The sequence below is a fragment of the Trachurus japonicus genome, chromosome 9 (assembly GCF_045865225.1).
Source record: "Trachurus japonicus isolate A0001 chromosome 9, Traja_1.0".
NCBI lineage: Eukaryota > Metazoa > Chordata > Actinopteri > Carangiformes > Carangidae > Trachurus > Trachurus japonicus.
The window spans coordinates 25,086,435-25,114,192 of NC_140915.1; the positions used below are offsets into that span (position 1 = coordinate 25,086,435).

Sequence of the window (27,758 nt, forward strand, 5' to 3'; positions counted from 1 at the left end):
GGATTTAGGGACGGGATGTATCTGTAAATCTGTCAAAATATTTCTACAAGACAGAAAAATGCTGGAATCAGACTGTGGCTGGGGTATTAAGCTGTTGAAACAACATGAAAAATTTTCACTGGAATGTTAAGGAGGCTTACTGTGCAAATTTAAGCCAAGGGGCTTGGTATTCTTTAGGCTGAAATCTTTGTCAGCCTTCAAAGACAGTGGCTCAAAAATTTAAGGTTCATAGTTAAGATTAAGCAAGGGTTATCTTGAGGGAGAAAAAGGTCTATTTATGGAGCGCAAATGATCAAAGAAACATTAATTCCTGCCTCTTCCTTGAAAGAAAAAAAAAATCTATCACATCTTCAGGATTCATGGGTAAATATTTTCTTTTTTCAACAATGCTGCCTGTTCTTTATCTTTGGATGGCCAAAGTGTAAACATTTAAAAGAATATCAATTAAGTATACTAGGATTTCTCAGTGGCCGAGGTTTTACTGCTATGGTACAGTACAGGATCTACATCAGACACAACGCTCCACTCTGCATTTGCAACAAGGGCCCACTTGCTTCCCACTTAGCTCTAGAGGACATACGTTAAAAAATAATGACAGACTTCAAAGCCAAGATGTGGCCTCTGAATATATTCTTAAAGAAATTTATTTTACACCTCAAAACAAAAAAGAAAAAAAAAAGAAAGAATAGGGATTAGGGATGTGGTACATTGGGAATGTATTGACAACTGTAGTTTACATTTTTTTGGTGTAAGCTCAGAGAAAAAATGTTAATACAGTCATAATAATTGCACTTCATAAATCTAGACTGATGCCAGTATTTCCCCACAACAAAGCTGTGAATCTCTCTCTCCAGTTAATAAATTCAATTTAGCATTGAAATTTGACTGACAAAAGAAATGCTAATTTAAGACCAGAGGACTGCTGCACTGATCCAATTTTTCTCTTTCACTTGAGTCCCACAAGGCAATGAAACATCGCAGTAATTTAAGTGCAGTACATTCAAGGGAATCTCACAGTCATTATAAATATTTCACTGCTCTGAATCATCAAGTTAAGACTGGCCCAGGCTAAATGCATCCCAACCAGGGGCTGAAAAGGACAAGGGAAAGCAGTGAGCGTCGTCGCGTTTCATCTGACGCCAGAGGACTGGCATGATTGTTTTAATTTTGTTTTTGTTTGCAGGATCAGGGGTGAGGAGTTCCCCCAAAATAGGATTTCCATTTGTGCCTGCCTCTCTCTGTCATGACAAGAACACCTGACAGTGGAAGGGGCTACAGTACCGTCACTACAGTTATAAAGGAGTCATGATGTGAGATCTTGATCTCTACCAGCTCCTGCGAATATCTAAAGCGTCCAATAAAAGGGAGCAAGATTTGCAAAAGATCTCCTGTACATTACTCAGATATGATGTTTATGGGACTGGTGTATCAGTTTTTCAGTCTTGGTGATAGAAATCTTTTAATGACAACAAAAAAAAGTCTGAGGATTTTGAGGAACAAAAAAAAAAGAGAGAGAAAAAAATGCACACGCGCATGCACTCAGCCACATACACACATTAACATACACGTAAGGTTATGTAGATAACCCCCCCAATCACATTCTTCATTGTAACATTTCTTTTCTTGAATTTTTTTGCAACATTTTCTTTTTAAATAAGTATTTCAAGATTTATTGTAGATTCCAGTGTTGGTTAGGAAACAAACAAAAAAAGAAATTCTCAGACTAGGTTCTTACAGAACCAAAAGCAGCAACTATGCCTCACACCAGGACATAAGAAACTGCACATCAGCTTGAGGAGGAATTATTAAATCATAAAAACCAAACTGGAAAAAAATAAAATAAAATAAAATAAAAAGCATTTGAGACACTTTTCCCCATAGCAGCCAATGCATATAATATACCTACAAATATATAAAACAACAAAAAATAGGTTCAAGTTTTCAAGTTTCTTAAATATATCATATCCAAACTACCCAATTCCAAACTTCAAAGTTAACAAGATTCAAGCAGTGCAATTTATGTATCAATTATAACAGCAATAATAACTAATATTGTACTACCCTTTTAATTCAACCTTATGATACTTGTACATTACACCCGAGAACTGCCTATAGTCTTATTCTTCTCCTGTAAAAGTATCTGTATATGTGTGTTTATGTGTGCACTGTTACAGAGTTTTGGATTTGAGAGCAGCCCTAAACTTTGGCCCTTTTAAGACCATTTCAGTGACAACCTACACAGTAGCTTCATCCTTAGTATTTGCGAAGGGGAAACAAGTGCCGTATGCACTTCATGTCACGCTATGATACTCGTCAAAAAAAGTTCAGGCAAGTAAAACAATTACAACAAAAAACAAACAAAAAAATCACAAAAAGAAACAAACAAACAAAAAAATAAAAACAGAAGAAAATCAATCCAAAATTCCTATTGGCAAACCACACAATGGAACATCTGGAGAATCTTGAAATCCCTTTTCTCTCCCACTGGCAAGCACTACCACCTTTCATATTTGTGATTCCCACAGCCTGCCTTGAAAACCACCAAACCTAGGGTCACACAGCACAACAACTGCCCCTGTCTAAGCTCCCACACTAGTTAAAGCAGTGCCACTCGTAGCCCAAAAAAAAAACATCTTGGTTCTTTCACTTTGATTTTCTTCACAAATTCACAAACTCTTGATTCTTTTCCTCCTCTTCTTCCCCCTCTCTATCTGTAAACAGGGAGGCGGATGTGTGCATGCTGGTGGTCTAACAGACGTGGCACAGACACAGTCTCGTAGCCTTTGCCAAGCATCTGCTCCTTGATGCAGGGTGGGTGGATGTCGTTGATCAGGTACTCCAGAGATTGCAAGCTGCTGCTCAGCACAGATGTGTTGCACATGCTCTTGCTGGGCAGGCTGCAGCACAAACCCCCACCGCTGTCTATAGCAGGGTGGTGATGGTGGTGGTAGTGGTGGTGGTGGTGGGGGTAGCCCATCTCTCTGTGCCCCGTGGCCGGCCCTCCTGTGGAGGTGCCCAAAAGCTCCTGGGTGTTGTAGCAGTCACTGTCAGGTGTCACTAGCACACTGTTCCATGGCGGCGCAAAGTATTGACCCACTGAGAAATTTCCATGCATGCCCACGCAGTTCAAAGGGGAAGAGCTGACTTTGTCCAGCCCGCCTCCTCCGCTGGCGCTGGCTGTCAGGTGGTACGGTCTGGAGGAGGAGGAGGACATTTGGGACGCCATGATCCCTCCCCCTGGAACGCAGGTTTCGGGGGACTTACTGATGGCGCCCCCTCCTCCGCTGCCTCCACTGTACATGCGGAGCACAGCCTGTTGTTGCTGCTGCTGCTGCTGTTGTTGATGTTGTTGCTGCTGCTTCTGCCAAAGAATGTAGTCCATACCGTCTGCGTACACGCCAGTCTTCATCGCCTCTGCGTTCTGAGACGGCAGCCCCGGCCCTGTGTACACCATGTTAGCCTGGGGTCCCATTCCCACCACGTAGCCTCCACCTGAGGAGCTAGAAGAGACCCCCATGACAGTCGTTCCCTGCTTGGAGGGGCTAGAATTTAACGAAGCAGTGGCAGCCCCTTGACACACCTGCTGCAAAGCCTGGGCCTGGCAATGCTGGTTGATCTGGTAGATGATGCTCTGGATGGAGGGGAGGTTGGACTGTGCGGGCAGGGCCAGGCCTCGGCCCCCTGTTACAGGAATCACTGAGCCAGCTACAGTGACATTCGGGGGAACTGACAGTCCGGGGCCTTCTGGAGGCTTTGAGGGCCCAGTGTGGTATACCATTTGGCCGTGGCCACTGGCTAAAGTGCTACTATTGGGGGGTGGGTATGGGGCAACAGCTATGTGGGCGGGAGAGAGCTTAGTCCGTCTGCCTTCAGAGTTCTTGAGGACACCCTTTGAAGGGACGAAGGTAGATGTTGACGACGACGACGATGAGGCAGAGGCCTTGACGATGGCGAGCAGACCCTGGTAGCCTCCCGTGTGGAGATGTGGGTAGGGACTATAGCGCTGCCCCGTGGTGTCATATCCATTCACAGTCCGGTTAAGGTGCTTGTGCTGGGGAACCCTGATGTTGGTGGGGAAGATCTTGATGGACAGAGGGTTGTTGGCCGTCTTCTGAGCGAAGGCGTCAAGTTCTGCCGCAGTGGGGTAGCGTGGAGAATGCGTGGGCACCAAAAGCTCACCTACAAGACAAACAGAGAAAAAGTATGAGGGAAAGGATTGAGATAAAAAAAACAAAAAAACATGCACACAGTCACACTTGAATTGCTGTTTATGTAGAGGCAGAGAATAGCAGACTGGTGGGGGGGGGGGGGTTAATTACCAGAAATATCCAAGGAGCCGACAGCAATGGCAACCACAAAATCAGATCAATCAATCAATTGCAATAAGCACTACTTTGCTGCAACAGCAAAAACCTGGCAGCATTACAGAGACTACATCTAAAGTGCACACTACAAAATGTCAGTGTTTCTACAAGAGCAGGTGAATAAAACCAGATGTAAACAGCAGACATACTGCAGAACAATCCAAACAGAGTTTGCAAATTGTAAATCAGGGTTGACATTCATTTATGTCCCATCACTCCGCTCCTCCATTTGAGCTTTCTTTCCATCTCATTTTCACACCCTCCTGTGGAAGTTCATCCCTAGACAAATGGATCTTTTTAAAAACTCATTCTGTCAAAGCCTGGTACCTTAGGCGCTGTTAAATCAGTGCATTGTGAAATTAATTCGGACTCTCTTTAGCATTGAATTGGGTTAGCCTTGGATACCAGGCAAGGAGGGACAGAGGGGAGGGGATAAAAGCTTGTTTAATTGCAGTGGCACATTTGAGATTCATAAGTGGTATCACTTACTGGGTCTTACCCTTGGCCACAGAATTTCCACATTTATTCAATTCAGGAGTACGTGGAGAGACCCTCAGAAAAAAACCAATTAAACATCTACCGGGAATTACTAGCCTGGTTAAAGTGAACTATATCAGAGCAAGCCAAGTCAAGAATGCTTGACGGTTTGTGCGTCCATGAAATATTTCAATGATCAAGAGAAGCAGAATCATGCATTCTGTGCCCATGTGCTATTGATGGCCACAACATTTACTATGTATTTTAAATGAACAGAATAACACACTGTGGAAGAGACAAAAGGCAGGTGTACGCTCCTATCACAAAGGCTTTGCTATTAATGTCCACGTACAGTACATGCTCAGTTCCACTGTTTGCCATATGAAACCACTCCAGTTCCAAAATTCAATTCAACAGTGAACGTGGCAAGTGAGACTAGCAATAGCCCTTGCTCAATGAGCCAATGCTTGGGCATTGTGAATTGAGGTGGCAAACAGGAAAATGGCAATTTCTAAAAACCCCACCATGTGTCATTGTTTGGGGGCTGCACATAGAGGTGAGGGGCCGCGGTGAGATTGGATTTAAACGACATTATTCAGGCAATTTCATGGCTACTTAGCTCAGTGCAACAAAAAGGGTGGGGGGTTGGGAAAAGAACTCAATTTACAAGCAATATATCAGCTGCCACAAATGACTTGCAACCCCTTCAAAAATGACATTTTTATGCAAAAGCTAACAAAACGCAGAAAAATTAACTGCCATAACTGTGCCGTCAGCAAATGTCCTGGCGACCCAAGGAGTCTGCAGGGTGCAGCCTGCGACTAGGACTCACTCCATTTCCTTTCCTATTGCAAAATCATTTTAAAGAGACTCCACAGCCAAGTAGTCACAATTCTCATTCCTTTGCTTCCATTACAGATAGCATGGGGAGTTCATTTTAACAACCCCATGGGTCTCCCACTGTGAAAATGATTAAATCTACAAGATCCATATCATACAAGAAATAAATTGGGAATTTAACAGCAGAGACAAGAGAATGTAAATTTCTCAAGCCAAATTTCGTGCAAGACCTTTTTCAGTCAGTTTGGCTCATCCTGCAGACAACATGCTTTCTAAATCAGAAACACTTGACTTCAAATTATGATTTAATTTGTAAAAAAAAAACAAAAAGCCTGACATTAATGACTTAGTTCTAGTCGGAGCGAGGGAACCTGGTGCCATCCTAATGGGCTAGGCTGAGTGTGCCAGACCAGCCTATCTGAGATCTAACCAACCTTACTGAGGCAAAGCTCTGCTTCCCTGGTGACAGCAGTGCCATTTGCTTTGATGTTCTGACTTGCAGTGGAAAACTGACAGAAGACTTATTTCATTTGCTCAGAAGAGAAAAACATGCTCATTTCAAAGCACATTGCTGGTCCACATGCAAATGGAATGGCAGCATTTTTTCTGATCTTCTTTACATGAGGGCAAAAAAACATCTTTGATCATCACATGGTCTAAATGAGGAAAGATATGTGGCTTTCAGGCATATCAAGGGCCTGTGCCCTGCCGCCCCTACAAGCCCCCAGCTGCAATATGCCCATCATTCCACCTAATTACTGCCACATGAGAAAAAAAAACTATAAAAACAGCCAGGAAATTCATTAAAGGGTGGCTAATTCTATTCCTTCTCACTGACTGAGTCCATATTTTCCATGCCTGAGCCTGCATTTCTTCTGAGAGAGACGAGGGAGCCCTCTCCCTCCGTCTTTTCCCAGCTTGGCCCTTGTTTGTCAATAGGCAGAGCCTTTGGCACACCAACCTGGCATCAAAGGGTTTCACACTTCACAGGCCACAGGGATTAGAGGCCTTTCAGGCCTACAAAACCCATCTCAGCTCCACAAAGGCTTCCGGTTATTAGAACCCACAGGCATAAAGGAAGAAGAGGAGGAGGAGGAGGCAAATGAGCATCTGGATGCTTCTGATTCCAGCTTCTTCTTTAAAAAGTTCCATGGTATAAATTTTATAGCAAAGTTGATTACAGTAAGTATGGCCACAAACCGGGGCGTAATTTCACTCTCATACACACACTGTGTGTTTGATGTGCAGGGTCTCCACATCTCTCTCCTCCAGAGCAGTAAGTCTATAAGGGAGGACATGGAGGTTAAAGGAGAGAGTCTCTTTTTAGGCTGACGCTCTGTGACTTATTGGTTTAGGCTGCAGTAGATCATAGCTATGAGCAGCAGCATACAGATGGTGCTGGCTGATAAACACCCTCTGAGGCAGCCAGCACTGCCCCTTTTGTGTGAGCCCTCACCTCCTCATAAGGCAGGGGGTTTCCTGCACCTGTGCACATTCTCCAGCGTGGATCATGCATGCAAACGCAACACATGAAAACAGAGGCATAAACACACACACATACACAAGCGCACACACACAAACCTGCATCTGCAGTTGTGTGTCTCATTTGCCATCAGTGGAGCATGTTGTTATCCTCTGCTCAGCGCTCTCTCATGAAATGTAGGGCAGGGACAACAACAGGTGCCTGTGCGGGCGACAGCCTGCAATGCCTCCTGGGCTAAATGCTTCACACTCGCTTCATTTCGACATGCGACAGCCTTGTAAGGATTAATTATTTCCCCTGGGGATGGAAGAATATGCTTTTTCCCTTCCTGAGAGCAGGAGGCTATGTGCACTCCCAAGCACATGAAACAGCTTATAGTAAATGAACAGGGGAACCTGGGCTAGCACTGCTTTTGCAATAAGCAAGAAAAAAAACTTTCACATGAAAGGAATGTAAACAAACAAAGAATATGATTGAACTTCATTGGAGATGAGATAAAAGCTCAGGCAAACACATGCATTAGTTCTGAGAGATCACGCGCCAGGGAGCGGAGATGGCAGGGAGGCAATTAATGGGCTGACCTTCGTCCTTAATCACCCAGTGCCTGGCACACAATGCCCATGTGTCAGAGCAGCACATCTCTAAATGCCATCCCTCATTAGCACGATGCACGCAGTGAGAGAGGCTATCTGTGCAGCGTTACACTCTCCAGCGGTCAGACAGAGATAGCAAGGCTGGGATAGGATAACATGGCAGCACCGAGCCGGACTGAGCTGCAGTAGGCCATGATATGATCTAGAAATCCCATTTCACTTGGAGGATGGGCACTCTCCTTTCTCTCCATTTTTGATTGGCATGAAACTCCCCAAGCGCAACGTCCTTGGTGTACTCAGTTCTGTCACTGTGATTGCGTGTGTGCTTTTGTGTATGCATGTGTGTGTGTGCGTGTGTGTGCACATCTGTGTGCATTTGGTGAAGGGGGTACCCAATTCTGAACACTCAATTAACACTCCTTTAATTAGCCAGCAGTACATTTTGAATTCTGATGAACTAATTTTCTTGGTGTGAGGGTGGAGGAGGCGGTGGAAGCGGCTGGGGGGTGGGGGCGGGGGGGTCTCTGGTAAAGATGAGGTCCACTGGGTACAAAACAGCAATAAAGAGGGAACTGGTTAGATTAGACTGTAAAAAATCCATTAAATTCTGTGCACTTCTTCCAAGTGAGAGGTCAAATTGTGTTGATCACAAGAAGCAAAGGCAGACACGGAGAGTATGAGAGCAGGGAGTTAGGTGAGGAGGGGGCAAGGAGGGGGAGGTGGGTGGGGTGGGCAAGCAACGGAGGAAAAAAAAAAAAGAGAGAGGAGATAGGGAGTCAGAGACTGTGTGAGAGTGCAGCACCAAATCCAGAAGACCATGAGAATGCTTTGCATTTTAATTAAGGTTTAAATGAATAAGCAGAGGAAAAAGTCTGAGAGAACTGCCAGAAATGCCCATTTATTAGTGTTCCAAGTGTTCTGAAATTATGAGCAGGTTGGAGAAGTTACTTCTTATTAGTGGAGAAAATGCTCCAGCACATCAAAAAGCCCTCAGCGTTTCCTCACTCACTCCTGCAAGTCTGTATCCCTCCTTACCGCACGCTTTGATCCCCTCTGACCATGTTCAATGGTGAGCGGGAGGTGGGGTGGGGGAGTGGGGGGCTTGTTTAGATGAAGGGAAAGGAGCGTTCGGTTGAACTGCAATTAAGTTTTCACAGAACAACGAGTGCATAATACATACAAACTCCAGCCAAACACAGAGCGCAGTCTGTGATGAGGTTAGGGCAAACACCAGGCATTGAGATTACCAGAAAGATGAAAGACAACAAGGGGTCAGGTTCAGTCCAGGCTCTCTCTGAGCCCCTTCCCCTGAGAGCGACCGTCCCTGTTAAATGTGTGTGAGCCACGAGACTTTAGCTGCTGAGCTCATCATGCAGCTAGTATATATGCTGGGTCTTTTTTTTTTGTCTCTCTCTTTTTGAGAATTGCATGCAACAAAGGTTCCTAACAGGATTCAGAAACTGGCCATTCTTCAATTATGTGACCTCTGGGCCAGCGGGACGCCCCTTTTTGTCCACAGTCTAGTACCACATTCCACCACTAATGGCCATTTTGCCCTTAACCTCACTGTAATGAAGTTAATCAAATTAATAATTCATGGCCAAAGCAGTTTTCAAATCCTTTACGTCAAAACCCCTTAGCTTGGAAAAAGTCTGACCCGTCAAATGTGCTGCAGCTGATATCCAGCAGCATTGTCCCATGGAAGAACCCTCGACCTGTGACTATTGTTTAGCTCTTACCAGATAGGATCAGGGTCTATGACATAGTCTCTCCATCTCCGTTAGCTGCTGTAAAAGGACAGGCAGGCGAGGAGGGGCTACCCAGAGGCTGCTTCACGTCCTGAACAATACCTGCCTTGTGCTAATGGAGGTGTCATCTGGCACAGGGCTGATTAGTCAGCGATTACAGCCAGGCCTCAATTGCCGTGACAACTGCTGCAAACACAATGGGCCCTGATAGAGCCAGCTGTTTGGTCCTCTGCAATTAACCCTGCATCCCACTCGTCTCCGGCAGTGTGCTGCCTCTAATTGACTATTGGGCTCACAAAGCAGGGGCTGTCGGCCAGACCCCCTGGACATAGCCCCCCGCCCCTCTGCCGAGGTAGAGATGATAATAATAGAGGCGTCCTGTTGGCCTCGGCCGCCAGTCAATCAAAGCCTCAGTGCCCCACAGGAGCTTCCTGAGGAGAGAGAGAGCGGAGGAAGCACATGTATGAGCCAGTGATCAACAGGGAAGAGCAGCCTTGCAGGGGGCAGACATGTTGAATATGCCCTCAGCCAGAGTGCTAATCAATTCAAGTGCACGTGAAGGCAAAGGAACCCTGCTGCTTGCTTGATATCAGAAAAGCCATTTTTAGGAACACTCATCTCCCTCTGTTCATCTCAAGGCTGATTTTCTGTGCAACAACACAGGGAGGCAAAAAAAAATCAAGGAAATTATTTGTCAGGCCTTTGCTATCTATAATTACAAAGATAAAAATCAAACTGTAGTGATTTCTCAGAGGATAGAGCTGTCTGAATTCACAGCTGCTTGTGTCATCACAATCATCAAACAACGCCATGTTGTAAGACAGCCGGGAAAAAAAGTGCTCTTCACCTCAATCCTCTCTCTCTAGATTTGTCTTTAAACAGGTCATAGTCACATACAGTTACTTTTCAATCAAACACCAGACACTAAATAACAAGAAAATCTGGCATTTAAACTGATGAATCACCATGTAAATAGAAGCAGTAGTTGGACAACATTTTTCAATGCTGGGTGCCATACTGCAACCACATATTGGACTTTTAACCTGCCAACATGTTTCACAAATAGCAAAGAGGATAATGAGAATGTTAAAGCAATCTGCACACTGATCCTTCACAGGCACGCAGACATGGCACAATGTCAAAAATGGATTTAATCATTAAAAGAGAGTTAAAAAAAACTTGGATGAAACTCCTAAATCTAATCTTTCATTTCATTAAAGCCAATCTCATCTAAGATTTAATCTCTCTATTTCCTACACAAGCAGATAGAAGAAATACCAAACTGAGAGCCTAATTTTGGCTTCCTCCTCACACAGGCTGCGGCATGAGGTCATTTAGTGAGCCTGCAGTGAGGCAGTACACGTGTGTGGTTAATACGGTACACTGAGACAGATAAGGTCCACAGGTGCAGATGACACCACGGAGGAGCAGAAGAAAAACAAGATCTGTCCTCACTTTCCATGCAAAATGTTTGTCTGTTAATATAATAATTCTTTTACAGTCTCACGTGTGTGTATAATGTGATGGTGGACAATGTGTCCAATCAAAACTGCTAATTGGGTTCAAATTATAAAAGCTTTCCTCCCAAGAAAAGTGAAATATTATACCACCAGAGCACTGTCATGTTTACATTTTCTCGTTAGAATTTATCTCTAAAGCCAGATGTTACTGAATCAGCCATGAAAATTAATTAGCTGGTTTGATGTGGCAACCCCATGCTCCTTCCAGACAGACCTGGCTTTTATGGGCTGTAGGGGAAATTACTGAGAATTGATTGATCCTGAAGGACTCCTCTGTACACATGGCCTGGCGCACACACACACACACACACACACACACACACACACACACACACACACACACACACACACACACACACACACACACACACACACACACAGTTAACGATGGCTGATTCAAATATTTTAAACCTCCAGATGAACCTGACATCCTTTCTCTTTAGCAGCTACAACACTGATAACCATTAATTGTCAAAAACCATAAAGCCAATTAAGCTGCAAACCTGCTCCTTTATTTATCATTTTAAAAAGCAGGTGAATAATCATGAAACACTTCAAATTAGGTGGAGACACAAGGACAAATCTCAACCTTCTGTGCTCTGTGACCTCCAAAATCCACCACTCGCTGAAACAACAGTTGCATCCTCTGATGTATAACGCATTGACATTACAAACACTTGAATTTCCCTCTGCACATCTCTTGTTCGTTTACTGCTCCTTCTCTTTTTCACCCTCTTTTCCCTCCTCTCTTTATCTCTTTGTGCTCCTCCTTTGCTCTTTGCTCCCCCTCTCTGTCTCTTCATCCCCCTCTCTGTCTCTTCCGTCTCCCTCTCTGAGTAAGTGAGTTTCATCTGGGGTGCTTGCCGGGCGAAATTACCTCAGGGCGAACACTTTATTATCTGTAGTCAAAGCGTCACCACAAATACCATTCTACACACACAAGTGTCACTTTCCATTTGTCTGCACTCTGGCTGCATTAGCAGAGCCTAGCCGGCCCAGAGCCTCGTCTCAAACACGCCCGGCAGAAGAAAACTAACAGCGTGGGAAAGCACTCGTCCTGCATTCCTGCCCCATTAACACCACTGGCACCACCGGAGCAGACCTACTGCCACTCCGGGGAATCAAAAACATTATCATCAGCACTACCCTTTGTGAAGATGGCTTATGAAAAAACAAAAAGAGAAAGATATTTAGGCACACATTTTAAAGCCTTTAGTTCTCTGTCATGCATGCTATGATAGAGAAGGATCCAACCTCTCTGTTCAAATCCCCGCACGTGTTCATTACTGACAATCTAGCTGAGCGTCCAGCAGAAACAACACCAGCGGGCAGTTTACGCCCTCTTTGAGCCATGTAGGAATGCGGGCCAGCCCTGGCCATGTCAGGCCCTCTGTAGGACACCCATGCACCAAACAAACACAGAAACTGGGGCAACATGTTTACCTCACACTACACGCCGCACTACGTAAACAAAAACGGCCAAACAAAAAGAACCAGCTCAATGTTTGTTCCTATGGCAGCCACCCCCCACCCCTCTCCATTAAAAAAGGGCATTTCAATGGAATAATATCAACACTGAGAGTTTCACACTGTGAACAGAGCCCCCCTCACAGCCGCGACCTCATTTTAGAGTTTCACCAGGCCCTTTCCGTTTGCAATAATTTATGGGCCTGGATGGGCAACATAATGGATTATAAATGGAAAAAATAACTATATTCATCACAAAACTGCTCACTGTTTAATAATCAAGTCTGGCTAAAGGGCTTAGTGGAGTGTATGGTTCTATATAGATGAGGGGGCTGAGGCCCTGGTTTGTGGGCAGCCTGTGATGAGCCAGCCCTCGGGCCTGCCTGGGCCACCCTCATTGTGCATACAGCATGGTCTAGAAAGCAGAGCTTTATCAGCAAATACCCCGAGTCAGCACAAGCAGTGGGGTGGTTATGCATTGCGACTGGCACACCAGCCGATATTGTCATGTGCGATTAGGCCTGTGCTCATGGGCCTGTGAACTCATTCCTATGGCATCAGAGTCAGTCCCTCCCCCTACTCACCTCCATTTATATCCTGCTTCTATGCTGCCCTTTCCTCTTTATCTATGTTTTTCTATTTTACATTCAACCCTGCCACTTCACAATACACCTTCAATAGATGTCGTGACTAGCTGTGCTCCAGTGTAAATAAATAGATACAAAGTGAAAATAATGACAGCAGGTTAGGCTGGTTTGATTTTCCAAATAAATCTCTGCAGCTTAGTTAGGTCCATCAGGCACAGTCATCTACAAGTTAGATCTAGCCGGTGCACAAAGAAGCGGCCGGTGCCAGAGTTGTTTTGTCTCGGGGCACCTCTGCAGATGACAAGGATGATAGGAAAAAGACAGATAAACTGTGAGGATAGTTATGGGGAAACATCACAAAAAGGAAACAGAGATTAAACCGTTCAGTGATGAGGCAAAGAGCAAAGCAGGACGCAGAGACAAGAATGAAACACAACAAGCTAAAATCTTGACCTGAAAGATTTATGTCAAACCCCCCATTCCCGTCTGTAAGAGAATATGCCGCGCTGTGACAATATTTTCTTACATGTACAGCTAAGAGCCAGCAGCATTCACAGTCATGCACAAACTCAAATGGACACAGTAACAACACAAACACACACACAGGTTTAGAGTAAAAGACCCCAGAGGTAGAGATTGTGAGTGCATACAGAGATAAGAAAAGGAACCAGAGCAGAGAGCAGTGAGGATGGAAAAAAAAGGGGAGCGAGTGGGAGAGATGAGGGGAGGCTGGAGGCGCCTGGGCAGGCCTGTCAGACTGGAGGAAGTGCTGGTGCACAGGCCTGCAGGTAAATGGAAGAAGAAAGGCGCCTGCAGGCTGCCTGAGGCAAGCCCGGGCCCTTCTGTTCTATCATTTAGGAGACAAGTCCTCCACTGATTCCCAATTAATATTTAACACTGCACAGACAACAAGGCACTCCGCTGCAGTACACATGCCAACGAGAGCAGAGGAGAGGAGAGGAGAGGAGAGGAGAGGAGAGGAGAGGAGAGGAGAGGAGAGGAGAGGAGGAGAAGAGAGACAGAGAGGAGAGAAGGAGAGGGGAAGAGAGATGGAGAGGAGAGGAGAGGAGAGGAGAGGAGAGGAGAGGAGAGGAGAGGAGAGGAGAGGAGGAGAAGAGAGACGGAGAGGGGAAGAGAGACGGAGAGGGGAAGAGAGACGGAGAGGAGAGGAGAGGAGAGGAAACTTAAATTTTCAAGATGGAAAGCTATTTTGAAAGATTTAATGTCAGTGGTTCAGTGTTGAGCAGAGGCAACATGTTTTAATTTAAGTATTCCTTAAAGGTGAAGCCTGCATTGTTTCTTATTTAATATACCATCATTTATCCAGCTATTGGCCCGTGGTGAAACATCAGAACAGTACATTTATTGCATAGATCTGCTCTCCAGATTCTATCACTGAGAGGTATTTTGAGGTTTGCTGGGTCACACCTCACTGGCTGACAGCGCCAACACACTCCTCTATCACTTCATTAACAAAAAACAAGTTACCTGATGGGTCAAAAACATTTTCACTGCCTAGCAACAACAGAAAGGCATAAACAACTTGGTGCTCCATGGTAGACATTGGGTTTGTTATGTCTCCTCTATGGGTGAGGGGTGTTGAGAACTGGCTGTTAGAAATCTGTGCAAAGGCGAATACTGTAGAAGTCAAGGTTCAGAGTTGGAGCTGGCATCAAGAGGTCAGCGAAAAAAAAGCACGCCCTAACCCTAAACCTACAACCCAGCAAATTAAACTCACCATTTCTGTAACCTAAAATGACGGAACACCCAATGCATGTGAAGATGAGAATGAGCCTGAGGAGCAAACCGCAGGAACTGTAGTTAAATGTCCCACTGGAGCAATGATTTCAACATTGCACTGTGGTCTGCTTCCTCTGCCAAACCCTCTGCACTATTAGAGTAGACTGAAAAACCACAGCCAAGGATGGTTTTAAAATTTGGTGCAAGTTCATGGCTGATTCGGACCAAAACATCAAACTCTACAGCTTTAATTTGTTCACACATAAACTTCTTAAGCATTTTCCCAGCATAACAGCTCTCCTTACAGAGGATCCATATAGAAACCAACACACTGATCAATATTCACCTTCTGTGAATTTCAATCATGGCCGAGAGGTTGAAATGTATGAGCCAGCTCACTGAAGTTGAAAATAACTGGCACAAATATGGAAGAAGTCATTTCTGGGGGTAAGGTTGTAGCTCTCTAGGAAATGAGGGTGAATTTCCTCTTTTTAATTCAAAACAATAATATTTGTTTAACAGAGGCTGTGGCTCATTAGGTCGTCGACTATTTAGAGGGTTGATAGTTCGATCCCTGGCTTAATGCTGTATGGTTTGTACGTATAAATGTGTACATAAATGTGGTAGGTATTATAAAGCATGCTGACTGGTTAGAAAAGAGCTTTTTAAGTTCAGGTCCATTATCCATATACATACCGGTAGATAAAATAAATATTTGGACCTCTTTACATGTGCTGTTTTGTCCTAGTGATTTGGATGGACTGACAAAACAGGAAAACAGTCATAAAAGACTGGAAATCTACTGTCCGGCAACCTGGCCTCCTACTTATGCACTTTGTGAGTTTGAATTTTGGACCATAGCTACATTTATATTTAGAGTTTTATAATGAAGAGCCCACTCAAAAACTCCTGCTACGAGTGTGCAACACCTCCTCACTGCCTCTCCTGGTCAGTCTGTGGTGGGCTCGGCTCTGAGATGGCACAGGCCGTGTGTCATTTCCTGTGGGACAGCAAGGGACTGTGGACACTTACATCCCCCATCCCACCCCCAGTCCCTGGCAGGCGAAGACAGAGGGTTTCGATGCCTTGCACCTGGGATGCCCAAATGCCAGCTCAGAAGCTTTGGAACCAGGAACCTGTTTTTCAACCCAAATCCTGCTGTGACCAAAACTAAAGCAGAGCCCCTCTTCCTCAAGCTCACCTCCCAAGGCAATAAGATTGCTTCACCCCCCGTGCTCACAGCAGAAGGCAGAGGGCAGAGGGAAGGCATGGCACTGTGGGATGCCACCAGCCGGAAATGATCCTCTGTTTGCCAGCGCTGAGACACCAACACGACAGAGGAGGCTGTAGTATGCATGAGGTAAGACTAGTACAACCAATATCACATGGCTGTCTCCCTGAAATACACTGCAACTCTTTTAATACTCTGGATTTTGCAATATAGCAATGTGATGAAAGTATGAATGATATATTTCATGTGGCTATGCAAACCCAGCAAGCTCCAAAATGAGATTGCATAAGTAGACATCCAGGGCGAGGTATGGAGGCCATAGATAGCTGTCAATCACCTTTTCACCGTGAAAAATACCTTGTGACCTCTGCTTCCCTGCTGCAGACTGTGGAATAATGACAGTCTCTGTGGGCACTCCGTGGAATTCGAAATGGGAGTTAGAAACAAGGTAGTTCAATCAGCGGGAAAAGGTCAAGTGCATGCAGATCCTCTCTCTCTCCCCCGCTCCGTCTCCGTTCCTTTTCCCCCAGTTCCACTTTATGCCCCCCACCTCCAGGGTACTGAGGCAATCAGGGTAAAGGTTGTTATTTCTGCTGCTGCTGCTCGCGACCACTTTTAAATATTCAACTGGAAACGCTCGCGCCTCTTTTCTTTTTCTTTTTTTCCCCCCTCCTTATACACAATGACATCCATTGGAGTTTCATGCTGCAATTTGGGTTAATTCAGCTGTTATGTCTCTCACCACCTCAGACAACAGTGGCGGAGAGGTGGCTGGAGGTCATTACCTGAGCATATTCCCCTCTCGCTGCTGCTGGGGCTTAGGAAGAGAGGCTGCTAAAAGGAAAGCAAACTAATGGCTCTGGCAGCTCCGCCTGCAGAGGCACGGGGCTATTAGGAAAACTACAATCCCCAGGTGAACCTCCATGTCATGTCCTGAGGCTATGTGTGACAAGGCCAGGTTGTCTCTGTCGATCAAGCTCTAAGAGGGCTGAACCAGGCCTGACATAGCATGAACCTGGGATATCAAGCCTTCTGGGAACTTCTCATCTACACCTGGCTGATTGGCACCTCGGGCCTCCTGGGTGGTGTCACAGAGGGTTATGGCTGCAGGTGTTCTCATATGTGTGTGTGCGCGGGTGTGTGCATGTTTCTGCTATGAGGCAGATTTGGGGACAAATTCTAGACGACACGCCGGCTGACTGGGGACATTCAAGTAGGAACAAAACTTGTTTCTCAAGTTTGATTTCACCACAATTGCATTAATCATGCTGTGAAATACTTTGTGGCTCAATTTGGGTCATTGAAATGCCTCCAAAAGTATGTGAAATCACTGTGTGTGTATAAGAGTTACAGTCAAGGCACTGCTGGGGTAACAGACATAAGGGAACGCCAAGGTTTAGCCCAAAGTGTGATTCAATCACAGGACAAATATGGGAGTGGCAGTGTGCTGTGTGGTTTACCAAGGCAGAACCTGCAGTTGGTCTGGATAAAGAACTCACACATGAACACCCAGTGTGAGGAAAGCGATGGTAGAAAATGTCATGCTGGCAAAAATGTATCTGCCGCATAATAAACAGACATATCAAAACCTGCTGAAACCTGAAATCTGATATTATTTTGGAAAATAACCAGGTAGAAATATCCCCATCAACCAGTCAATTGAGGGAATCGGGACCAGTTATTCTTTAGCTGACATGTGGCAAAGTAATTGCTGTCTGGGCCGGGGAGGAGGAGGCAGGGCAGTGGTGGGGGCTGCTGGGCCTCCTGTCCAGCCGTCTCAGTGTTACTCATCACTGGACTGGTGCACCTCCCTCTCCCCTCCAGGAGCTGAGGGCTGTTGTGCTCACCCCTGCTCCCCGGACCTTCAGACACACAGTCGAGAAGAACGACCAAGGAAAGAGATGGGTAGCGAGGGAGGTCGCCGCTGGCTGAGGGTGGCCAGGGTCAGCGGCATCCATTCACCCCGATCCCCCTGCAGGGCTTTTCTCTCTCATCTGTCTGGATGGGTGCCCTCTCTCTGGGGCACGACACGATGAGAGGCCCTGGCTCCGCTGCCGTTCCTGCCTTTCATGTCTCCATCTAGGGCAGTGGTAGAGAGACATGGAGGGGAGGACGAAGGAGGGGGCAAGCTACAAATGTCACCCATAAGGGGGGATTTAATTAAAAATGACAGGGGCTGGCGCTGGAGAGTGCAGCCACATATGCGCGGAATTTGGGCGCACTGAAAGCAAGTGCCTATGATTTATAATTCAAGTAATGCTCTGCACTCCTTTTAATTCTACGGCCAAAGAAAAAAATATCAAAAGGCCGCCCCTGTGAGGCTAATCCAATATGATATTTTTAAGGGCAGGCGGTCAATGGCTTTTTGAAAAGCCAGCTTCTCTGTCTCCCTTTCTGCTTCTCTCTCTCTTCTCCACTTGTCTGTCTTTCCCCATCTCCCTCCGCCCGCTCCCTCCTTTCCCTCCCCTGCACTCTCTGCTCTACAGTACCTCACCCCACCCCCCCGAGCCCAGACACAGAGTGGGCTGTGATAATGGAAACATCCCGCTCTCCGCCTCCCGTTTCTCCCGCTAAGCTCTGTGCGCTTGGGGGAAATTGATTGTCTGGCGAGCCGATCTGAACGCTTCCAGCTGATGGTAGAGCCAGTTAAGTCCTTTTTTATTGAGGGTATGAGGGATTTTTAATGGGAGTCGCATCAATGAACTGTGCAGCCACTCGGAATCTGCATGCAGGGGGCTTTTTCTAAAACCCTCCTCACCCTCTCATCCCAACTGCTCTGCCACCCCCAGTCCCCCATATACACACACAAACACAGACACACACAACTTTTGTGTAAAGGACAACACATGCAAATTGCACAGCTCACCTCTACCTCACTCACAGGTAATCCCCCCCGCCGCCTGTGCTTTCACTCACTCTCTATTTGAGGGGTAAAATCTGGTATTCAGCCTCCTGTTGAGAACCCAGGTCACCTTACCCACAGCCCCCTTCCACGTTGGCACAAACTGGGCCATGAACAATCAATCATGGGGACCTGCTCAGCATGGTGACCTGAGTGCGCCCACTTCTGGAGCCAGACCCACTGTCTGCCTTTCTGCACCCCTTCTGGGCCTGAACGAACAATTGCCTTATTGAGGCCAAGAGCTGCACACTGGTGGAAATCCAACACTTGCCCCCCCTCCCCCTCCCCCTCCAAGGACAGAAAGGAGGCTATTATGTTCAAACATCCTCATTATGAACCTTAAGTCAGTCGCTGTGGTAGTCTTTCAATCAAAGGGTTTAACAGGTGGAGAGGGAGAGAGAGGGAGAGGGAGAGTCAGACGGAGAGAGGGTCAGTAAGAGGGAGGGCAAAGGGAAGACTGGAGACTGTTCTTTTTATCTATTGATTTGAGTCCTGACTCCCACTGGCTGCTCCTCAATAAAGGACCCTGAGAGGAAGTGGGCTAATCCTGCGAAATTGGAAGGAGAGAATCGATTAAGACAACTGTTGAGGACTCCCTCCATTTTTCTCTCTTCATCTCCATCTTTACCTTTTCTAATTCTATTTTGCACCGTTTCTCTTTGTCTTCCCATTCACCTCACCTCCCTCTGAATCCTCATTAGTGAGCCCAGTTGAACCCCACTCAGTTGAAGAGCTGCCCCTTTCCAGATGCCTCCGGGGGTCTGTTTATCCCTGTAGTTCCCTTACTGCTTTGCACACACACACACACACACACACACACACACACACACACAATATGTAACATCCAACCAGAGCAGCAGAAACAACTGCAGATCTAAGGACGGAGGTAGCACCCACTCACCTTGCTGTTTCTGACTCTCCTCTCCTCTGTGGGAGGCGATTGGAGTGTGATGTTGAGCTGAGAAGTAGCTAATTGGCCAGTGAGGAGCTGAGAAAAAACACAGGCACTGTTTCATTTCTTCACCCAGAGCCAATCAGTCTCTTTAAAGCCTTTCTCTGGGCTGGTTATAGGTCTGATACAATGCCCCACTGATGAAGAAGCACAGTGCTATTCCCAGTAAGCCCCTTTAAGCTGAGGTAAAAACTGCTAGGTTAGTGCTCTCCTGCTCTCCATCCGCCAGTCCTTTTAATCGGCTTGAGGTAGAGCTCATAGGCCTGCCATGTAAACAAAAGCCACTAAAGACCTGAGGAGCATTCAATACGGAGGAAAGACCTTTCTTGCTCTCGTCAGAAAACAGACTCTCACTGTAAAAGGCTTATCCGAAAGCTTCAGCAAAATTAAAGAGAAATTCACCTTCCAGACTCCTGACTGCAGCAGCGCTCTAATCCCAAACTGGTTTGAACTAGTTTCGCCAGCTCTGTAACACTTTTCAACCCTGGCCCATCTCTGTCCCTTTACACCATTTTGTGAGTGGACAGAGGGTGGTGCTCGGGGAGCAAACAGAGCAGCTGTCATGCTTTACAGGCGGCCGGCACAGCCAGGGCCAGACACTGTAAATGTTTACAGACCCTCAGGGTCACCCAGGGCCAGCGAGGCACGTTAAACACTGTCTGCTCAGCCCTGTTGCCACGACTGCACAATCAGCACAGCTAAACAGCCCCCCTCTCAATGAGTAGCCAAACAACATGGCTATCCAAGGTCTAAGTGCAGAGCGAATAAAACTGTTTAGAATTCCTCAGAGTAGCGAGGGAACAGTGACAAACACAACCGTAAAGTCTATTCTCCTCCACTTATTCACAGTCTGGGTTAAATACCCGTTTCCATCACTCACCACAACCAATAGTTTAAAAACAAATGACAAACACAAGCCTCTCTCATTCCTTAGCTTTGAGTGCGCTGAACTCCTGACCTCCATTGCTCCCTGTCACGTTGTTAACTTACATTTCCGTCCAAGGGCTTGCGGTGGCTCCAGGGTCTTGCTGGCACACACCGGGTGCTGGGGTGGAGGGTTTTGCCTCCTCTGCAGACAGGCCAGCATGGCGAGGTGGGCACAGTACTACAGCCGGGGGAGTTCTGCGGCCAACCTGCAGCAGAAAAAGAGCAAGAAACAGAGAAAGAGAGGAGCGTTGAGTGAGCTAAGCGGGATGATTCGAGGTCAAAGCTCCATGGCCGTGTCCGGTAAGCCGGCAGGAGCTGGCTCTGGGCTAGATGGGCTAGGTTTCTCACCCAGGATTTAATTGGGAAAGCATGCCTACAGCTGCCTGCCTCTCAGCTCTGTGTGCTGAATGATAAACACACACCTGCACTGGGGCAGCACGGTTGACACGGGTTCAGAGCACAGTCCAGGCCAGTCACTCTGCAGCTTCAAACAGCACATCCACACAGCCATTCAACCACATCTCCTGTCTATGAAACCGTCCTCAAAACAAACACACAGGCACACACAGAAAGTAGCAACACTCAGGCACATTCAGGCACATTCCTTCCAGGGCAGTGTGTATGTGGTGATTGATGGCATTATCTATGGACAGCAAAAAAAATGGTAATGCTGAGAAAACAGCAGTCTGTCTGCTACAACTTAACATGCAACAGCTCTGGGGGACTGTCAGGAGGAGCCTGGGGGACCGAGCGGCGTCTGCATGTATGTGTAGCTGAGTGTTCAACTGTACGAATGCATGCGAGTGTGTGTGTGTGTGTGTGTGTGTGTGTGAGAGAGCAAATGCGATGGATTGGGAGGGGGAGACTGCCAACCGTACATCAGGGCTAGTGACGGCACTAATCAATCTCCCTCTAGGCCATAAATCTCCAGCTCTACACTCCCCCTTTTCCCCACAGCCACCTTCACTCAGGAACAGGGAGGCAGTTGCTGCCAGTTTCCTCTCAAAAAGCCCATCACAGCCCCAGTGGAAACACAGGACACAGTTATAAATATATATATAAGAAAACCCACAGCTCCCTCACTAAGAACCCTCAACAATCGAGTAGCATGGAGGGTATCATTCATCAGCAACATACCAATGTCACATAGCACAATGATGACTGATTACAAAGTCTTCTACTCGGATTATGTGCCAGATGAAAGCAGCTGAAGCAAACCGTTTAGGTCCAGAAAGTGTTTTTATGTGATAAGGATCGAGATTCACTCTACTATGGTTCACTTAGCGGATATTGTTTGGTTTCCAGGAAACATGTGGTGTTACTGTACTATGTATAACACTGCAGTAGCTCACTCTCACCTCAAATGCACGCCTGTCTCTGCATAAAGCATTGTGTTCGAGTCTCTCGTCCAAAATGCATCGATATGAAACATTATCGTATCCATCTGGGCCTCCGCCCATATTAAAACAAAGAACAGAGGCAAATATTTCATCTATGCTGTCAACGCCACCGTCTCCTGCCATGATGCGTGGCAGATTATTGAAAAATGATTTCTCATGCGCCCGTCACAGGCTTGTCCCCTGTTATTTATTTTCTCTGTGAATCACTAAATGAACATTTAGCCACCTGCCATCAGTCCATTACTTAGTTTTATAGATTATCATTTTAATATGAAAGAAAGCAATTACAATGATTACGAGATGAATTAATGGCAGTTCATAAAGTGCCGGCTCCTGTTGTGTTGCTCATTTAAGGAATAAAGAAAAAATATAGATCACCTTTGAAAAACATCAAAATGCTAAAGCACTAATGTAAACATTCAATCACAGCAGCCCTTGGCAGAGACAAAATGCTCCTGCAATATTGAGCGAGGGGCATGATTTAAAAGTATGATGTTGAAAACTACAATAAAAATGATATTTATGTGCAGTTTAATTGCTGAAAATGAATTGGAGTTTTTCAAATAATCAAAACGATACTTATTTTAATCTCATACATTTAATCTACAGCCTTCTTTGAAGACCTCTTACATCATCTGATTTTGAGCAACACATCTTATGAAAATTAAAAACAACACAGTTCAGTTTGGGAAGAGTAGATTGCTTCCCAAGCAATTAAAATCCTACCTCAACTAAATATGTCGACTTATGCCACCACTTAGAATAAATATAATTTAAATTTTCATTAATAATTTTTAGCTGTATGACAGTCACAGATTTCACAAAACCAATTTTTGAAAACAGAGCGGAGAGCAGTCGATGCATGTTGTTTACTGCCACTGTTTAAGCTGCCCTGTTTTCTTCTTCTCACACATGAGGAAAAACACATCCTGTTGCCTATAATTAAGGTTGAATGATTTTTCCGGTGTGAATAGTTAAAGATCAGACGCAGGTGTTACACACAAAAATGCACTATTCCTGCAAAGAATTCCATCTTTTACCCATAAAAAAACAACTTTAATAAAATATTTTTCACAAGACATTAAATGTGACCTCAGACCCCCGGGCTTGAATAAAACACTTAAACACTCAAAGTCGAAATATATTTTTAAACCCTGTCAGAAGAAGCAGAAAAGGAAACACTTTTAACACAATGTTCAAAATGCTCCGCCCTAATAAATGTTAGTAAATTAATTTAATTCTTAGACTTTGAATTTCCTGTTAATTCCACAGTTCACCCTCTCCCTCTCTCTCTCACACACACACACACACGCAAGCACACAAACAGACACACATGGTTACACACAAACGCACACATTGCAGATGGAAGAGAGGGGCCACTCTATTTCTCGCCAGGTGCTTGAGCAAAAAAGGTCGCTTGCAGTGCCATTTCCTCTCACACACAGGCAGGCCTGGCCCAAACACACTGGCACTTTGAGCTCATTACTGGCTATTCACATAATCCTTTCTCTGTGTCCTCTCTGTGAGGATACTAATTTCACAACGAGTCCATCCTCACAGCCCATTTGTTAAAAGATAGTGGTTGAGAGAGAGGAAAGGGACAGATGTTGTAGATTGAGACTAAAAGCTAGTCTTAACGGGGGATACCTCTGCAGTTTTCCCCTCTATGAAATGAAAGACAATCGCGTAACTACCCTCCATTTTTCTCCATTTGCTGCTCGCCAAATGTATTCTGAGGCATTATACTTTGCAGAGAGAGACCTGCTTTTTTTCAATTCAATTTCAAGAACCAATTTTCTCCTATTATTGCCTTTAAGAGCGAGGCAGAAGGAGCAAGTCTTTGGCTTGTTTGTCATGTCCCCCTTTCCCCTCATCTCCTCCTATTAGGTTATTGTACTACTTAGCAGATGTCTATCAATGGCAGGAAATTATCTCCAAACCAAAACCCTGTGACCCATCATCCAGCTGCCCTGAAACAGCCTGTCATGCCTGGGTCAATCTCTGTGAAGGTGCTGCAGAATGTGAGCGAGCACACACTCGCACAGGCTGCTTTACACGCCGCTTGAAAAACCACCTGCACTTCAGTCACTCATCAAATCCACTCACAGGTCTCCTATTACACCAGTGCAGGGATATCTCAAAAGTCAGGATGTCTATCGGCTCTTTCCCGTTCTGCTAACGCTGCTGCAGGGTTTGCAATGGGGGCGGAAGATCAGTCCCATGAGATGAGGGAATAAGCTGGAATCAAGAGACGGTGGGCTTTGGCAGAAGGCTATTTCTTAGTTAAAAGGTTCTTAAACTCTAGAGGAGATCAGAGGAGATGGCTCCCTGCTCCCAAAGCTGTCTGCCCAGATAAGCATCCTGTGTAACAGGGTGGTCATGGGTGAATAAACGGAGTATATATGTGTGTGTTTTGAGCTATATGTGTATCAGGTGAAAGAAAGAGTGAGCAAAATGATACTGAGGCTCAATACTGAACCACTGTACTTTTTGATATACACAGTATCAAAGCATGTTTGTTTATTCTTAGATTGCACAGACCCTGCTTTCAAACTAGATTATGCCAATTTTCTAGTAATGTTGTGAAGTAGAAGAAATTATTTCTACGTCTTTACTACATTTATGTTGGTTGTAAGGTTGTAAATGATCATGTTACAAATCTGACTTATATTTCTAAGTACTTGAAGGCACCAGACTTAATCCGCTGTTACAACCCAGAGTCAATATTCACTATTTTAATTAACTTACATTTCTTTAATGTGTTTTAGTTGTCTATAACCATAACCGTAATCCATAATGTGTCAGATCTACTTTGTATGATCTTAACCATACAACCACTGCCATGCACAGCTGCATGAATTTTAAAACATTAGTCTGGGGGGAAAAAATTCATAAATGTTGTAGTCTGAGGTTTTGTCTGATGTCAATGTTCTTGTCTTGCGACAGGGATGTTAATCACGCTGGTATTTCTCAGAGTAAGGAATGAAAAATAGATCCTTTTGGAATCAATTTTGAAACGTATTGTATAAGCATTAGTGCAGCAGAACATTTCAAACAAATCCCAGCCCTGGGTAATATTATCTCTTGGTAGATTTTACAGAAAATCAACCATCAAGCTTTTGTAGAGGTTTTAACTGTTAAAGTGTCTCTGGTGAAACTCCACCTCTTAGTGCAGGACCAGCCGTGGTCCGAGAGTCTGGCAGACAGCCTCCACAGTGAGCAGGGGTGGAGCTTCAGCCTAATTGAATGGTGACCCTGCCGTCTCACTGTGGGACGCCCCATGCCGTGCTTTTAACAAGCTGCTGTGTCTCCCCTCTTAATAAGCCCAAACAAGTTAATCCAATCGACACACTCAAACCCTTTCTTTTTCTTTAACAAGGCACTGCCTCTACCCTCTTAATCCCCAGCTCCCCCTTCTCCGTCACCATACCATCACATGAATGGAGGGAGAGTGAAAGGCTCCATTAGGAAGGACTGGCAGTAAACCCCCTCGGCTCAGCACTTTCTACACATCCTCACTAAATAATTTGCTCTCATACTGTATATTCAAAACACACACACACACACACACACACACACACACACACTAATGCTCACATGCGCCTGATATAAAACTGGTCTATTTGGACATGGCACACAATGAGAGGGTTATGTTCGCCGACCCTGATCCACATGTACACACACATACATACAAACACACCCACAACAAAACAACACACAAACAAAAATTCTGAGGGGACGTTTGCCGACAGGCACGCACTCTGGGACATAAAAAAGGCATTGTTAACAAACCCTCCCAGCTCCACAAACAAGAGCCACTGATTCCCTAACAATACAAGCCCCTGGATGCACTCACCCACCCGCTCTGCACAACCTCACACCAGCACAATAAATAACCTGAACAACAAAAGGCCATTGTGTGTAAAAGCCTACAGTTTAGGCATTATTGCCATGATATACAGTGTTGGAATAACATATTGGCAGCTGAGTCTTATATATACGATGCAGCATGACGCTGTTATTGAGGCTTATACAGCCTCGTATGCCATGCAGTCGTATTTATAAGAGGTTTCTGTGCAGATGAAGGGCATCTTGGCAAAAACACTCAGCTGTTAGCTTTCCATATTCCAGTCAGCTTCAATAGCTTCACCCATGGGATGAGGGGTGAGGAATGTCTGGCAGTCCAATAGCAGCGAGTCGTCTGTCATCTCTAATCAAAACACGCCTGCCTAGACTAATGTCAACCCTGTAATAGCGATGAGGACTAATTGACTTCACAGCCAACTGCTGCATCTTTGTGCAGGGCTAGGTTTTATTAATGGTAAATAATGGGGCTCACAAAGCAGTGAACCATTATGGCTGCATGGCAACCACACTTATAATGTAAAAAATGCAAAGCGTTGAGGTGCAGCAAATATGAAATTTAGATTTCAACTCATACAGAGGCAGTTCTGAGTTTGAACCTGCAAACCAAACTCAGGTTGGGTGGATGTTTTACAAATACCGGGATCAGGGATGTTGAAGGTCCAATGAATATTTGAGAATATTATACTGAATTAAAGCGTGTATTTTCAGCCACTACATCAGCTGCATTTTGAGGGTGAAATCTAGAGGGGTTGGAGTTGGCCTGTCAGGTAGTATTTACTTAATAAAGGAAAATGATTGAGTGTAGAACCTCCACTAATCAGAGTTTTATTCAATACTAACATACAGGTGGTAAGGTTGATTGGACCCTTAGGTGGCGGATCTGTCAATTCATCTGTGCTGTCTCACTTCCCCTGGGTCTGCTCTTCGACACAGCACCATAACACACTCAGCTTTGCTTGCATCATTTTGGAAAGAAAAACGAAATGCCTTCAACTATTTGAGAACAGGCTAGCATCCTTCTTCCTCTTCTACTACTATGGCAACCAAAACTAGTGAAGAACACAATGCATCATCCACTGCAAACCTCGGAAACAACACAGTCACCAGTTCTCTGAAGAATTACATGTGCAGCTCTTACCGGAGTTTACCAAAGCATCAGTTATACAACTCTCCAAATGCTGCTGTTTTTACACCCACACTATAGGAGAGCAGTGTGCAGCAGTGTGTATCAGCTTGACCTTGATACCTGTTGATAATGTGATCATGCAAGTTCGTCATGTAAGCCACACAAAAGGAATATTTGATTTATGTTTGTTGTAACAGTAATATTATATTTGCGTCACATGTAGTGGAGGTTATGAGTTCTGAAACCGAAACATCTTTAACAACAGTGTACAATAACAAATTTGTGTGGCAACCGAGAATATAAATGACGAGCACATGGGAAAACTTTTTTTTCTTTTGAAGTGGCAAACGCTTTCATTGCTTTATCAACAAGAACAAAGGAAGGAGACAGCAAAAAGCAATAGGATGTAAAAAAGTAGTGTTGGGGTTAACACCACCCCTAACCTAACGAACTAAACAGTCATGACAGAAAAGCCGAACACGTCTGTGCTCCTTCTTTAAAATCTGTTCATCTCCAGTACCAAGCTGCTCAAGA

General features: G+C 45.2%; 1 protein-coding gene across 3 annotated transcripts in view; it reads right to left on the bottom strand.

The window, feature by feature from the left end:
* Nucleotides 1-628: 628 nt before the first annotated feature.
* fam222aa (family with sequence similarity 222 member Aa) overlaps nucleotides 629-27,758 on the bottom strand; it is a 92,151-nt gene continuing 65,021 nt past the window's right edge. For 2 of the 3 annotated variants that reach the window (XM_085786882.1, XM_085786881.1), the window contains exons 2-3: nucleotides 20,895-21,037; nucleotides 629-4,179 (exon numbers count right to left, since the gene is read on the bottom strand). In XM_085786882.1, the coding sequence (XP_085643008.1) occupies nucleotides 2,708-4,179; nucleotides 20,895-20,991 (1,569 nt within the window). In that variant the 5' untranslated portion in view covers nucleotides 20,992-21,037 and the 3' untranslated portion in view covers nucleotides 629-2,707. Of the gene's footprint in view, nucleotides 4,180-19,853; nucleotides 20,094-20,894; nucleotides 21,038-27,758 lie in introns of those variants that run through there. The other variant, XM_085786880.1, reaches the window with a different exon arrangement.